General features: G+C 40.0%; 1 protein-coding gene across 1 annotated transcript in view; it reads left to right on the top strand.

Annotated features, from left to right (window-relative positions):
- apc2 (APC regulator of WNT signaling pathway 2) overlaps positions 1 to 16908 on the top strand; it is a 41881-nt gene that overhangs the window by 1629 nt on the left and 23344 nt on the right. Inside the window, exon 2 of the mRNA XM_040030874.1 lies at positions 9813 to 9974. Within this exon, the coding sequence (XP_039886808.1) occupies positions 9834 to 9974 (141 nt within the window). The 5' untranslated portion in view covers positions 9813 to 9833. The remainder of the gene's footprint in view (positions 1 to 9812; positions 9975 to 16908) is intronic.

The raw sequence follows: 16908 nt of genomic DNA on the forward strand, positions 1-16908 counted from the left end.
GTCACGAGCCTGAACACAAACCTGCCACAGGCCCACCTGCCTACTCTGTAAACAGGGTGTCTGGTATTTGTACCAAGCACAGAGTTGTAGAGGAAAATGTGAGGTAGCTCACAATTACAACATGTAATACTTACATTTTGTCCTGTTAAATTATTGTTACGTCCTTTATTCACCATGTACAGTACAATACTCGTTAAGCAGTCTCACCTGTATGTGTTAGCAAAATATAATCCACAGTTAAGAATTGTTTTCCTCCACGTACGCCAGAGGATGCAGCTCACTTTGCTTGTCTCAGGTAGTCCTTGAATGCTCCACGACTATCACCGTAACAGTTGATATTACACCTCTGTCGTAATCCTTAGATTGTTCAATTTAGAAAACATTCAAACAAAAATCCCTTTATGCAAATATTTGAAATACAACAACAGTCAACGGCTTCCACTGGCTGCAGGGTGCTGGGTATGTGGCCATTTGCCCATGTGGTAATCAGTCCAAGCGTACAAAGTGCAGTAGAGCTTAAGAGGGTCTATAACTTTTGGATGAATAATGAGGAATAACAACAACCAAATAAAAAATTAAGAAACGTATTGTGTGAGTATTAAACTGCTGGCGGGATTTATTCTACATTTACAGATAAATCTCTGCTGTCAGTGTTGTGATCCTTCTACAGCGATGATTGCAGGAGCTGCTCTGCTTCTCCAGTGTCCAGCCTCATCATCAGAGAGAGCTGGATTACATGATGAGAGCTATTGTAAAAATCTCATCCTCAGTAGCTGCTTTGACTGTATGAATAATTTCAAATCCTTCATCATAAAAACATTTCCTTTGATTAAATCACAGCAAAACTCAAGTTGTTTTTTAAGCCAGCCCACGGTTCTGTTGAAACCCTAACAAAGGCGCATGACTGCTCTCAGTTAAACCCCAAGCTTAATAAGATTTCTGTGCTGTGCTCTCCAGGATTTTGAATCCTTTTCTTCTCTCTTAACGTCTTCAAAGAAACTTAAAGAAGTCCAGACGCTTTTCTTTCCAAGTTCCTTAGACTACAGCAACCATGATGACTGCGAACCTTCACAGACATTATTGAGAATAATGTGAGAGAAACTGTGGGGCTATTGCACTTTAGTGGTTTGACTGATCACATGAGAAACAGAGACAGTACCTTCAGTTTTCTGGGATTTGCTCTGTATGTAGACGTCTTTTCCTGGTGATCTGAAGCTTTGTTATAGTGAGTGTGATGGAGGCTGCTGGCACAGATGGAGGGTGTGGCTCCCAGCAGCTCCTCTGCTGTCTCACATCTCTGTTTGCTCAGAAACACCCTTCACAGTAAAAAATGAATACATGAAGAAAACTTTGAAGTAGCTCAAATACAGAAAATAACAAAATAAAGCTGTCAGTTTGCATTTAAAGGACCATTCTGAAGATTTTTTTAATAAGCATAGAAGGATTAGTGAAGAAGCCTCAGGGGGTCAATGAGGCCCCCGGTTTGAGAGTCAGAGTCAGACAGAAAATACAAGCAGAAATAGATAATAGATCAGATATCAATAGATAAACAAATATATGAAAAACACTGAAAACTAAGAAAGACAGAAGGACCACTGCAGACAGAGGCAACGGTCCAAAATACACGAGTGTTGATGCAGTCGGTCTCATTCAGTCTGGGGCTCTTCTGTAGACGCAGTCTGATGTCTCACAATCTGTCACAGCTTCATATGTGTGAACCTTTTCTTTTTTTAATGTTCTTAATTCTGATTTGTTTCCAAATATTTTCCTCCAATTGTACGTAAGACAACAGAACGCAAAGATTATCATAAAGTCCTCATCATAATATCCGAGCTCACGGGCCCCAACAAAAAAGTGGAAACAAACATCGAGCTTTCATTTACAGGAAATAAACAGAGGCTTTAAAAGACACAAAAACAGAGCCACAGTGCACGAAACCCCTGTTGTGTTACCCAAGTGTTGCACCAGTGGCTCCTCATGTGTTGTGGGTATGACAGTGTTTGTGTTAGGTAACACACCGATAAACCAGGAGAAAACGTACTGGAAGCCTCTGCTGCACATCAAGTTACAGTGAAATGCTGAACACTGTTTTCACGGTTTTACAAATCCCAGGATGCACAAAATGAGGGGTTTTATTTTATTTTAGTGAACTAGTTTAAAAGACAATGAACCAACTAAAGACCAAAGTGTTATGGAAGGCTGAACACTCTTATTAAACAATCTATTAAGATTAAGATAATAAAAAAGGTCCATTTCAGATCTATAACTGTCAGACAAGAAAGAGACAGAGGTGGCAAAAAGGGGCTGAAGATCTTATAAGGAAACAGATTTCATATCCAGAATTTGAGCTGAGCTCTAATTCAACTTTTGACTTCAAATGATTAATTATAATGATTACAGTAATGCTTTTTCGCCCCTGCCTGAAAGCTCAAAGTCGCTCACAGTCTAGTTCAGCTCAAGCCACGATGACCTATGGACGGAGTATTACTCGTTGTTTTTGACTCTGCATCGTGGTCTCTTCCCGCTGCGCTCTCTGTAGTACACAACAGTTGGATGTCAGCTCCAGCTCTTTGTCACTCGCCGCGTGGCTGCCTGAGGCCTGAGAGTCTGCTGCGACCTTCATCTGGACTCCCCTCCTGCACTCGCTGACTTCCTGCAGTCGTCCCTGTGAGACGGGCTGTGTGGTCAAAAACACTGCTGGTCCAGGCCGGGTGAGCCTGTGTCCTCCACCAAAGTCATCTATTTTTCATTTTTACATGTGAATAGCAAAATAACTGCATATTGCTGTTTTGAATAATCGTGTTTGATCATTCTGAACGGCCTTTAGCCTGAAACGCCTTTCAGAGTCATTATGCTTGTAACCCTGTTGTAGTAGGTCACATGACAGGGTTATTCCCACTTCTGGTTTGCCGCCTGCCACTTAAAATCAAAAGAAAAGTCTCTTAATGAAACGGCAGCATCCCTGCATAATAATGGGACAAAATAATTTTCAGTGGGAAACCAGCATCAAAGGAAGGAAGTCGGTGAGCTGATCAGCTGGTTTGCTCAAAGTGAAGAGCTGATTTTATCTGTTTACTTTAAATATGCTCTCAGACAGTCACTCAAAACTGTTATTGATGAGCGCAGTGCACATGCGCTGACGTCCAGTCTGTTTCCTCTTCGTTCTGTCTTATTTCTGTTGATTTTCCTCCTTGAATCAGAGGAAAAGGTCATCTGACCTCTGGCAACGTTGGTTCTCGGACTCAGCGAGACTCGCAGACAGATCTCTGAGCTGGAAAGTTGGAGGAGGAGCTTATGCTATGTAGGGGTTAGTGTTTTCTGTCAGACTGGGCATCAGTTTAGTCTGTCACCTCTGACCTTTGACCTTCATTCCATCATCTGTTTGGGATTGAAGCTGCTGCTGCTATTTGCTCTCAACGAGGGAACTTTTTGTGATTGAGCGTTGGATTCATGGCATTCCAGATGTCCTTGCAGTTTGAGAAAAAGGACGAAAAGCCAAAAGAAGAATTTTATCAAAATGCTCAAATAAATTGAGCTCAGATGAAAGTAGATTCATATATATGTGATTAATCAACAGTGCTGCAGATTTATTTGCTGCATCATTCAGCTGGTTTTGCGTTGCTGTATTTGCTTCACCTGCATGAGAATGTAGGTCATTTGTAGGAGGTCGACTTCTGCAGCATAAAACAAAGATGGAGGAACGTGTTTCTGCGTTATTGCTCGCTGACACGTCCTCTCGTCCTGTCGCTGAGTCTGCTCATCACAACAGGAGCAGCTGTTTGTACTGACCGCTTCACTGTTATGTCATCAAATCAATCACCTCTTCGATCAGCATCTGCTTCCATGCTTTTCACTCTCACGCTTATTCTTCCGTAGCAGCCTCCACCGTTCAGTCTCACATTTCATCAACAACAGCAGCAGAGCTGTTTGGTGTTGCTGACAGGAAGTATCTGATTGTTGTGGTTAATAAAGAGGCGCTCGCTTAGCTGGAGCCAAATTTTCATCCATCATCCATCCATCTGTTCCTCCTCCAGGCCTCACGTGACAAACCTGAAGCTGATCAACCGGTCAGAGCTTCAATGTAAAAGCAGCATTTTATTAACAGTTAGTAGCTGTTAGGACTTGATAAACATCCTTCCCTTCATGGTAGAGACATAAAAAATAAATGTTTTTTCTTCTTATCTATTAAACTTTCTCTGTGCCTCGCCTGGTGAACTTTTGATAACAGTGATTCCTTCAGTGTCAAAATAACTTTCTAATATTCATAACTCTCACCTTTTAAATGGTACATTTTTAAATTGAGATCCAGTTGAGTCAAGGAATTATAATCATAAAAATATATCAAACTATATCAAGCGATTAGTAGGACTAAATCATATGATAGCGCACTAGCATAACACATAAGTAACATAACATGAAGGTATTTTAAGAGCTAGCTGTAGCTCATTGTTGTCATTAAACAGGTGCACAGTATGTACACTAACATCATGCACTGCATACACGGCCTCCAGTACCTGCATCAGTGCAGCTCAGTCATTGTTTTGACTGATATTGAGCTGCGTACACAACGATCACTGCAGTCATCTGCTGCGGGTGGTATTAATTCAGCTCATTTGAATGTTATTTACCAAATCACAACAAGCACTACTGCAAGGCTTATTATTATTAGTGTTTTATGAGTTTATGTAGAACTCTTTTTATAATATATTTAAAACAAAGAACCAACAGTTTCTTGCATCAAGTATCTACAGTTAATCAAAAAGACATAATCAGGGTTGAAGAGGCCTGAACAGCACTCGTTTTCAGTGTTTCACAGTAAAATATATTTCAAGTAAATATATAACAATGAGACTTTCTGTGCAGAAATCTCCCCTCTGTGAGTTTGACCCACTTGGATGTAAAATGTGTTTTTATTCATGAAGTCCCAGTTCGAGGTTTGTAACCTGCTTTATTTTTATATTCGTGAACAAAGTGAGAGTCGATCAATCCTGCCACCTGCTCCACCCCCATATCCTCCCATCCTCCATCTCCCTACATCTCTGTCTCCTCTGGGACTGTCTGGTTACTGTGGCAACCGCATCCTCCAGGCATGAAAGAAAGGGAGAAAGAAAGAGGAGGAAAATGGTGCCAGCATCCTGTCAGTGTTTTTCTGCGGGTTTAAAACTACTTTATGTTGCATATTCAATCAGCACCAGATTGTATTATTAAACCAACATGATTTATTTTGTTTCAGCTGTTTAGACTGAAACAAGCTAACAAACGCACTTCCTCTGTAGAAAATGGGACAGCTGGTGTTCGTAATGTTGCACTCTCCTATGTGCAGCATAAAAAATCAGTAACATTTTGTCACATTTAGTCACCTCCAGGTGTTCTGAAGACAGAAGTGGCTCAGTTTGGAAATCTTTAGATGCTGAAGATTTATGACGTACATCTGAATTCATTCATGTGTTTTTGAGCTGCAGCTTTTACCATGTCAGCAGGTTTCAGCATGTTCCCTTTATTTGATCGTTTTTATTTTTTATTCTTTTTCCTTTATCCTTCCATTCTTTCTTACTCTGTGTTTTTTTCTTTCTGCCTTTTGTCTTTCTAGTAATTTTTTTCACTGTGTATTTCTTTCTTTCTGTTTTGCTTAATTTTAAGCTTTTTGTTTCTCATTTCCCATCATTCGGTGTTTGCTTTTAAACCACGTGGTTGGTTGACTTTGACTTTTAGATTTTCCCGTTGTCTTTCATTCGTCATTGATCTTTCCTTTCTTTACTCTGTGTCTTTCTCACTGGTCTTTCTTAAACGTCCTTTCTTTCTTCCTGCTTTCCTTCTGTTTCCTCTCTTGCGGTCTAAATGCTGACACAGGATTTTCTTTTAGCATCTCTCTCTCTCTCCAAGTCAATCATCAGTCCTGTCAGGCCTCTGTGAAGGTTAATGACTTTCAGCCTTCTCCTCGAATCCAGCTAGACTGGATTAGTGTGTGTGTGTGTGTGTGTGTGTGTGTGTGTGTGTGTGTGTGTGTGTGTGTGCGTTGGCATTGCAGTGATGGTTTAAGGTTTACTGGCGGAGGTGTTTGTTTAGTTTTTTGTTGGTTTAGTTGTATTTTTAATAAAGGTTTGTCTACTCACTGTGATTATTTCATCCTTTCTCATCTCATGCAGTCGACTCATATTGGGGTCACATGCATCGAATCAGTTGTTTCCATAGCAACAGTACCTTTAACAGGGGTCCGTTAGCGCTCGTTAACTCTCTGTATGATTGGCCTGCCTCTCCAGAGCAGCTCTTTCTGCTCCTTACCCAGGATGCTTTGCACTGACTGCGGCAGTGTGTGTGTGTGTGTGTGTGTGTGTGTGTGTGTGTGTGTGTGTGTGTGTGTGTGTGTGTGTGTGTGTGTGTGTGTGTGTGTGTGAGAGAGATGAAAAGGGAGGCAGACAGAGCCATCGCTCCATGCAAATCTGTCACCATGGTAATGAGGGGGGTGAAGATGAGCATGTTACCCTGTTAAAGGGAATAACCATATATGCGAGGACTTTGATGGGGAAACACACACACACACACACACACACACACACACACACACACACACACACACACACTAGCTGAGGTCTGTACTGTCTGGGGACCTTCACACACATTTAGACTGCTATACTTACGACCTGTATTGGTTTGTTTTTGTGGGCAAACTCTGTGTGTGTGACAAATTGAATATTAGTGATACTGTAGTTACAATAATTTGAATGTCTCCACTCAAAGAAACCAAAGTAATCAAGGAACAGCACAAAGTGTGACGTCTTGGATTCAAAATAGCCTCCTTTCAAACAGATTTGTTTTGTTTGTTTGTTTTGACATTTAATAATAATAATAAGCTCCTTTTATAGCGTGTTATTGAAGTTATTACTATGTGCAGTGGTTTCAGTATCCAAATAGGTAACACACCCCAAAGAGTGATCCGGACCTGGGCTTTGCTTGTTGTGATGATGGACATTAATGGAGTTCATCAGAGTGATATCAACTTATGGCAGCACCGATTGTCAGCATAGGTCAGTATAAGTGCCAAAAACTGTAGTTCATCGAATGGCCACTTGAGGCTGTGTCCAACAGCGAGTAAATTCCCAGAGACTCGCAAAATGTCCAAATTTAAAGAAAAAAAATGTTTATAGCCTAGTGCTAAATTTCCTTCTTTGTGACCATTATACCAACTTTACAGTGGGTATAATTTTTAACCCATTGAAATTTTTTATGGCGTAACGTTAACATTATTAGTGAGGTTTGATGGAAAGCTGGGTGGTGACACTGGCGGGTGTGGCCAGCTGGCTGCTGTGCTTCACCTCGCCTGCAGTACTTTGAACAGGACCTCTGGATTATCTTTAATTCCCTTAATGGAAATGTCAGACAAATAATATGTGGGTAGGTTTAGGTCACTCGCTAAAATTCACCTTTTTAGTGACTGAACTTCTATCATATTATTTGTATGTTACTTAGTAATGATTTGTAGATGTCTTTGTGGCCTCCTACAGCAGAAAGTTGTTCGTAAAAACTAAATGAAGGACCAGAATGATGGTTTTTGCTGCTTCTGCTACTCTTCAAGAGTTCAGCTCTCAGGTGGATTTAGAGAGATTTATTGGATTAGGATGCTGAGTCATTCATCACTGTCAGAGACAATGAGCATTTCTGTGCTCCATGGGTGAAGCTAATGTACTGCCCTGCCGACTAAAGTGACTGAAACTATCGTTTCTTGGAGACAAATGATTATTAACAGATTTGAGGTGTCTCTCTTTTGAGGAGCCCGTTGTCTGTTATTCCATCCACTAATAAAACCAGCAGAGTGAAAGCTGCCATTCGCCAAATGTACAGTTATTACTTTGTGAATAAATTGATAAAAAAGCAAAGTGCAGCACATGTGGTCCATGATCAAATCAAAGGGTGGTACAGAGCCTCAGTCCTCTGCAATCTTCCTGTAACATGAGATCACATCCAATAAAATCTGGATCATGCCGCCTCTCTCAGACCTGCAGCTCTTACCCACAATCCCCTGAGAGGCAGAGGAGGGAGAGTAGAGGAGAAGAGGAGGTCAGCCTCTCATAATGAATGCAGCAGTGACATTTGGTGCACTGACTCCACATTTGCTGAGCTGGACAGAAACCTGACGAAAGAAAATCCTTGAAAACATCTGAATAGGAACCAGACGCAGGACAGTAGCGTCAGTTTATTCACAACGCAGCACAAACAAACAGCAGTGTGCGTCTCTGTTTGCCACTTCTCTGCAGTGAAGGTCACACCCTGGTTTGGACTAAAAAGCACACTGAGCATGTGCAGCTCTGACCCTAACTGTCACAGAGCCTCAGTGTGACATTCATGCATTCATCTGGTTTTAACATTTGTTTCTTCATCATTTTAACTATGCGTTGTGCACAAATGTGTTCATGATGCACAACTCTCGTGATTGTCTTTCCCAAACCCCTGACATTTTAAACAGTGGTCTCCCATGGGAAATTTTGAGTATCAGAAGCTTGATTTCCTGAATTTTGATGAATATTTATGCACCGATTTGTCGCTGAAATGGTTATTTTTATGAAGCAGATCACAAAACTCAGGCTTGGGCTCAGCTCAAAGCACTCAGGCATCTGTGCCTTTCAAATACGATTTATTTTTATTCAATTTATTTGTTATCTGTGTTGCGTCACCAAACACTCCTCTGTTCTTCTTTGTGTGTTCCTGCAGTTGGAGCTGATATCAGGCTACCTTTAAGACCTTTGTTAACCTAATATTCAAACTTAGATGTTTCAGTGATGTGTGCGCACACTTACATGTCACACATCTCAATGTTTTTATGAATGTAGCTTCTTGAAATACTGGCATTAATGTTTAATACCAGTTCCTACCCATACTTAAAGTGTAGGTACAGTAAAAGAAAACACAGAGCCCTTTTACTGTTTTTCTGTATCTAACTTTTTAATATATATTTTATTACTAAATTAACCTTTTTCATTTAAATGTAAATATATAAATCTATTTCATCAGACTACTCTATGTTATTTCAGCAATTTGTTCAAAGGTTATGTTTATTTTTTGGCCTTTTTGGCTGTGTTACTGCAGCAATATATATTATCTCCTCTTGTCTTATAAATAATTCAGTTCTGACACTTTATAATAACAGAAGTGTGAGAATGGGAAATATAGTTTTTTCTTTACCTCTAAAGTCACTACGTTAAATTGGTACTTTAAAAAAAGGTATTCTTAAATGAAATTTGCATTTTAAGTAAAAGAACCAGTAATTATTTCTAGGTACTGAAAATTACACCCTTAAGTCAAACAAATGCATTTTGCTTTATTTGTACGGCTTGAAAATCATTATTGTTGAAGAGAAAGATTTAAATCTTTTAACTCAAAAGTGCTAAACATCATTTTTTTTTAAAAATCAAAAAGAAAATGTAAAAAATGATGTTTCCTTAATGAGATATTTGTAGCTGCACATAATTGAGTTTGAGGCAGTTTTTAGGAGACGTGGTTGTTTTATGTGCGACACGGTTGTGAAGAGTACTGCGGAAGTCTAATGCAGAAATATGAGCCGTGACTGAGTGGAAAATTTGAAGCTCGGGTTGTTTCAGGATCAGCTGACTGGAAAGTGGAAAAAGCCAGAGGAGAACTTAGATAATATGTTATCTAACAAGAGCGTCCTGCCCGGAGGAGGCGAGGAAGCAAAGTTACCCATCACTCATACTTTCACACACTCCTCCCGTTCAGCTTCAGGTAGTTGCTGCCTGTGTGATGTCATCAGACCTGCCTCCAGCTTTTAACCATCCTCTTATGTGTGTGTGTTCCTGCAGGAGGCGCTGCAGAGTGTGAAGATGGCCAACACCGTGGCTTCCTACGACCAGCTGGCCCACCAGGTGGAGGCGCTCCGAAAGGAGAACTCCCACCTGAGGAGGGAGCTGGAGGATAATTCAAACCACCTGTCCAAGCTTGAGACCGAGACATTCGGCATGAAGGTCAGTGGCGATCGAAGCACTTCGAGCCGCTCTGCAGCCGCTGGTTCCACCCGTGAATTGCATATAAATGATGGGCGTAGTTAAAGTCAAGGCAGAGCAGGAAGTGTCTGAAACTTTTCTCATTTTAATGGCCAGCAGGGGGCGACTCCTCTGGCTGTAAAAGAAGTCTGATTGTGCTGAAGAACTACGGGAAACAAACATACTACTGAAATAATGTGTGACCTCATTAAACACTTACCAGCTGAGTTTATGGTTTCAAAAATTTTAACATAAAATGAATTATGCTAGAGTAAACAAAGACCATAAAGCAGGAGATGATGTAGGGTGTTTTTGGATCGACAGGGTGCTGCAAATATTCCCGTTGCTCTTCATGTCTATTTCCAAACAGGCAACATGGTGATTATTATAATGCCCAAGTGGAGATTTCAAAAATAGGACTTCCCTCACCAGCTGGTGACTTCAAGGTGGTTTTGTCTTTTATCTTTTATCTGTGGTTCCACCTAATTTCATATTCCTCCGTTTAATGCTAAATAATTCTTTACTGTAAACTTATATTTAATAATGAAATTACAGAGTTAAACTTGCTAAACTATATCTAATATTTTTAATGAGTTTGATTTTAAGATTTATCACAATAATAATGTGGTTGACACAAAGTCCCGAGCCATGCATGAACTGGTCTGCCCTAGCACAACACACACAAACAATCCAATTCAATTCAATTCAATTCAGTTCAATTCAATTCAATTCAATTCAATTCAATTCAATTCAATTCAATTCAATTTTATTTACACAGCGTCAAATCACAACAAAAGTTGCCTCAAGGCGCTTTATATTGTATAGTAGATCGTACAATAATAGATACAGAGAAAAACCCAACAATCTTTTGACCCCCTATGAGCAAGCACTTTGGCGACAGTGGGAAGGAAAAACTCCCTTTTAACAGGAAGAAACCTCCAGCAGAACCAGGCTCAGGGAGGGGCGGGGCCATCTGCTGTGATTGGTTGGTGTGAGAGAAGGAAGACAGGATAAAGACATGCTGTGGAAGAGAGACAGAGGTTAATAACAAGTATGATTCAATGCAGAGAGGTCTGTTAACACAGAGTGAGTGAGAAAGGTGACTGGAAAGGAAAAACTCAATGCATCATGGGAATCCCCCGGCAGCCTACGTCTATTGCAGCATAACTAAGGGAGGATTCAGGGTCACCTGGTCCAGCCCTAACTATATGCTTTAGCAAAAAGGAAAGTTTGAAGCCTAATCTTGAAAGTAGAGATAGTGTCTGTCTCCTGAATCCAAACTGGAAGCTGGTTCCACAGAAGAGGGGCCTGAAAACTGAAGGCTCTGCCTCCCATTCTACTTTTAAATACTCTAGGAACAACAAGTAGGCCTGCAGAGCGAGAGCGAAGTGCTCTAATAGGGTGATATGGTACTACAAGGTCATTAAGATAAGATGGGGCCTGATTATTTAAGACCTTGTATGTGAGGAGCAGGATTTTGAATTCTGGATTTAATAGGAAGCCAAAACAGGAGAAATCTGCTCTCTTTCTAGTCCCTGTCAGGACTCTTGCTGCAGCATTTTGGATTAGCTGAAGGCTTTTCAGCGAGTTTTTTGGACTTCCTGATAATAATGAATTGCAGTCGTCCAGCCTGGAAGTAATAAATGCATGAACTAGTTTTTCAGCGTCACTCTGAGACAGGATATTTCTAACTTTAGAGATGTTGCACAAATGGAAGAAAGCGGTCTTACATATTTGTTTAATATGTGCGTTGAAGGACATGTCCCGGTCAAAAATGACTCCAAGGTTCCTCACAGCATTACTGGAGGCCAAGGTAATGCCATCCAGAGTAAGAATCTGCTTAGATACCATATTTCTAAGATATTCAGGGCCGAGTACAATAACCTCAGTTTGATCTGAATTAAGAAGCAGAAAGTTAGCAGCCATCCAGGTCTTTATGTCTTTAAGACATTCCTGCAGTTTAACTAAGTGGTGTGTGTTACCTGGCTTCATAGAAAGAGTTGGGTGTCATCTGCATAGCAGTGTAAATGTATGCTATGTCTTCTAATGATGCTGCCTAAGGGAAGCATGTATAATGTAAACAGAATTGGTCCTAGCACTGAACCCTGTGGAACTCCATAATTAACCTCAGTGTGTGAAGAGGACTCTCCATTTACATGCACAAATTGGAGTCTATTAGATAGATATGATACAAACCACTGCAGTGCAGTACCTGTAATACCTACAGCATGTTCTAATCGCTCTAATAGGATATTATGGGCGACAGTATCGAACGCTGCACTGAGGTCTAGCAGGACAAGCACAGAGATGAGTCCACTGTCAGAGGCCATAAGAAGATCATTTGTAACCTTCACTAAAGCTGTTTCTGTGCTGTGATGAGCTCTGAAACCTGACTGAAACTCTTCAAATAAGCCATTCCTCTGCAGATGATCTGTTAGCTGTTTGACAACTACTCCTTCAAGGATGTTTGATATGAAAGGAAGGTTGGAGATTGGCCTATAATTAGCTAAGACTGCTGGGTCTAGAGATGCTTTTTGAGTAAAGGTTTAACTACAGCCAGCTTGAATGCCTGTGGTACATAGCCGATTATTAGAGATAGGTTGGTCATATTTAAGATTGAAGCATTAATTAATGGCAGGACTTCTTTGAGCAGTTTTGTAGGAATGGGGTCTAAAAGACACGTTGATGGTTTGGAGGAAGTAATTATTGAAGTTAACTCAGAAAGATCAATTGGAGAAAAAGAGTCTAACTTAACATCAATGGTACTAAGAGTAGCTGTAGATAATATTACATCTGTGGGATGATTACTGGTAATTTTTTCTCTAATGATAAAAATTTTATTTGTGAAGAAGTTCATGAAGTCATTACTAGTTAACGTTAAAGGGATGGTTGGCTCAACAGAGCTCTGACTGTTTGTCAGCCTGACTACAGTGCTGAAGAGAAACCTGGGGTTGTTCTTATTTTCTTCAATCAGTGATGAATAGTAAGATGTTCTGGCTTTGTGGAGGGCTTTCTTATAAAGCAGCAAACTATTTCTCCAGGCTAAATGATGATCCTCTAAATTTGTGACACGCCATTTCCTCTCCAGCTGACGAGTCATCTGCTTTAGGCTACGTGTTTGAGAATTATACCACGGAGTCAGGTACTTCTGATTAGAGACCTTAGTTTTCACCGGAGCTACAGTATCCAGAGTTGTACGTAGTGAGGAGGTAAAATTATTAACAAGATAATCGACCTCTGTTGGAGCAGCGTTCAGATAGCTGCTCTGCTCTGTGTTGGTACAGGGCATTGAAGATGATAACAGTGGGTGGATTATATTCTTAAACTTAGTTACAGCGCTTTCAGAAAGACATCTACTGTGATAAAGTCTACTCTCCACTGCTGTGTAATCAATTATTGCAAATGTAAATGTTATCAGGAAATGATCAGACAGGAGAGGGTTTTCAGGAAACACTGTTAAAGGTTCAGTTTCTATTCCATATGTTAAAACAAGATCTAGAGTGTGATTAAAGTGGTGGGTGGGTTCTTTTACATTTTGACAGAAGCCAATTGAGTCTAATAACAGATTAAATGCCATGTTGAGGCTGTCATTTTTAGCATCTACATGGATGTTAAAATCACCCACAATAATTATTTTATCTGAGCTCAGAACTAAATCAGATAAAAAGTCTGAGAAATCAGACAGAAACTCTGTGTAAGGCCCAGGTGGACGATAGATGATAACAAGTAAGACTGTTTTCTGAGTTTTACAGCTGGGGTGGACGAGGCTAAGCATCAGGCTTTCAAATGAATTAAGTCTGTCTGGGTCTTTGGTTGATTAATAGGCTGGTGTGAAAAATTGCTGCCACACCTCCCCCTCGGCCTGTGCTTCGAGATTTCTGGTAGTTAGAATGACTCGGGGGTGTTGATTCATTTAAACTAACATAATCATCCTGTGCAACCAGGTTTCTGTAAGGCAGAGTAAATCGATTTGTTGATCAATTATTAAGTCATGTACTAACAGAGACTTGGAGGAGAGAGACCTAATATTCAATAATCCACATTTCACTGTTTTACTCTTTGGTTCAGATGTGGATACTGTATTGTTCTTTCTTTGTAATTGTTTATGTTTAAGTTGTTTATTGTTGGTTTTTAGTTTGTTTTTTGTCTGTTTGGAAGCTGACACAGTCTCTATGGAGATGGGTTTTGGGGGGGTAGCAGGAGGAGAGAAGCTGCAGAGAGGCGTGTAAGACTGCAACTCTGCTTCCTGGTCCCAACTCTGGATAGTCATATTTTGGGGGGTTTAATAAATTTGTCCATATTTCTAGAAATGAGAGCTGCTCCATCCAAAGTGGGATGGATGCCGTCTCTCCTAACAAGACCAGGTTTCCTCCAGGAGGTTTGCCAATTATCGATGAAGCCCACATCGTTTCTGGGACACCACTCAGACAGCCAGCAATTTAAGGAGAACATGTGGCTAAACATGTCGCTCCTGGTCTGATTGGGGAGGGGACCAGAGAAAACTACAGAGTCCCACATTGTTTTGGCAAAGTTGCACACCGAAACAAAATAAAAAATAAAAAAATCTGACATGTCAGTAACCAGCTGGGCTGAACATAAAATGTCCATAACATGGTTCCAGGGTCACGTGTACTCTTCTTAAGCTTGTTGATTTCATATTAAGATTATTTTAGGATTATTTGTTCAAACTGCTAATCCTGATGTTAAAAAATAAACCTTTAAATTCAGATTCACTTTCACATTTTTGAATTTTATAGCCCGTAATCAGACATCTTAATCAAATCAGCTATTTCTACGTCAGAATAATGAATAAATTCACACTGAGAGCAAGAAGGCTGTGAATCAGGCCAAGACTCAAAGGCTGCTGGATGTAAATCCCATCAGCTGCAGGCACACAGACACACATGTGCATGTACACATGTACGCACTGACTCACGTGTCCAGATGCTGAGAGCAGCTAGATTATGAGGCAGAGATCAGCAGGTTTTAGTCAGAACCAGGACAGAGACCGGAGAGAGCAGACATACACACAGAGTTCACTGCTGCACCAAGTTCACCTGTAGCAGGTGAGTCGACTGATTAAAAACACCTTTAATATCCAAACTGATAGATTACAACTAGCTGATGAAGAACTGCTTTTTATCTCTATCAGTGATGAGGTGACATTTTATCTGCTGCTTTTAGGGATTATTATCTTTTTATGTTTATTAATCTCATCAGTCAGGATAAAAATGGAGATAAATCAAAAAATCATTTTGTCTGGTTAGTTTGAAAAAAATCACTAACAGTCATCAGATATTTCTGTGTGTCATGTAGCAACTAATGTTTATACTCCAGTCATTTTAATATATTCAGTTTAATACCTATAAGTAGTAACTTCATGGTGGTTTAACCACAGATCTCATGAGATTCAATAGCTGAGTTTTATTTATTTTGGTGGGAAACCAAGTCTTTGTCAACTGCAGAAAAAAACCAGAGCTTTCACTGAGACTAATCGCTCCTGCTTGTACACGGAGGATAATCTATCTAAACTGTAAGAGAAAATGTTTTTAATACCACAAAAATCCCTGCACTGCTCGCACTGTGCGGATTTCATTCATTTGTCTCTGCGTTCCTGGAATATGCAAAAACAACGTCCATGTAAGTGGTATTTGATCTATATGAATACCAAAATGACACAAAAACGTTTAAAATACAAGTTTGTAATGAAAGTGTGTTTTAATGTATACTTCAACAACAAAAACACAAAAAAGGGTTAGTCAGTTCTTTCAGTTTCCAGAAGCAATACAAAGTAGGTCACAGAATAAAGCGGGAATAAAACCGGACTTTAAAAATGATGGAAAATGACTTCTCCGTGATGTTTGAAGCCTCTTTGTTGTTATCAAGTCCGCTTTAAATCAAATATAGCTTACAGGCTACAAGGCCAACAATAATACGCCTCACAGAAGGACCCCAAAAGGCTTATGTTATTATATATAAGATACTTTACTGCTTAATTGAGGATATTCGTTTTAAATTTTGATAAAATAGAGACAGTATAATGTCCTCGTAAGTGGATATCAGGCCCTTGTAGAGCAAAATTTCCACATATGTGGACGCCAGGTCCTAGGAGGTTAAATGGGCAATTTCACTATGGAAGTTTTATATTGACCTTAAATACAAATCCAGCATAGGAATTATTACATCTAACACTCATTTAAAAACACTCACCACTCAACGTTACAATTAATCACTTTACTGTAGCGAGTGTATTTTTGTAGTAGATGAGACCAAGAAGAACGAGATCAGGAGGGAAGTGTTTGCGAAGCTGAGGAGAGGAAACTAAGTATAACAAAAAGCAAGACGTTTATTTAGGCTGATGGAAAAAATAGCCAAACAAGGCGAGACAAAACAAAGAGAACTAAACTAAAACCTAAACTGGAAAAATAAAACTAACCATGAAAATGAGGACAAGAGAAAACATGAAACTGAACAGGAACATCCAAAAACATGACTGTGAAATAATCCAAACACAAGTACGACAGCAGAAAACAAGACTCTGTGAGCATGACTTGACATGAAGAGAAGGAGACAGAGGACTTAAATACACACAAGGGTTTATAATGAGGGAAGTGGAAACACCTGGGGAGACACAGCTGGGGCTAATCTGACATAACAAGACAAAGGAAGCAAAGCAGAAACCAGACTTTCAAAGTAAAACCGGAAACACACAAACACAGAGGCAAGGATGACAAGAGAACAGAGACCTGAAACGTGGGACAGGAAGGCACAGAGTAGAAACACCGAACACAGGGGAGGCACAGAAACACAACCTAAAGACTAGAGATCAAGAAATACTAGTTAGAAATACAAAAAGGAAACCAAAACACTAGCAGAGATAAACCACGATGAAATCAAAGATGAATGATAACACAAA

Source organism: Simochromis diagramma, unplaced genomic scaffold (genome assembly GCF_900408965.1).
Source record: "Simochromis diagramma unplaced genomic scaffold, fSimDia1.1 OVJJ01000334.1, whole genome shotgun sequence".
In the NCBI taxonomy this organism is placed as follows: domain Eukaryota; kingdom Metazoa; phylum Chordata; class Actinopteri; order Cichliformes; family Cichlidae; genus Simochromis; species Simochromis diagramma.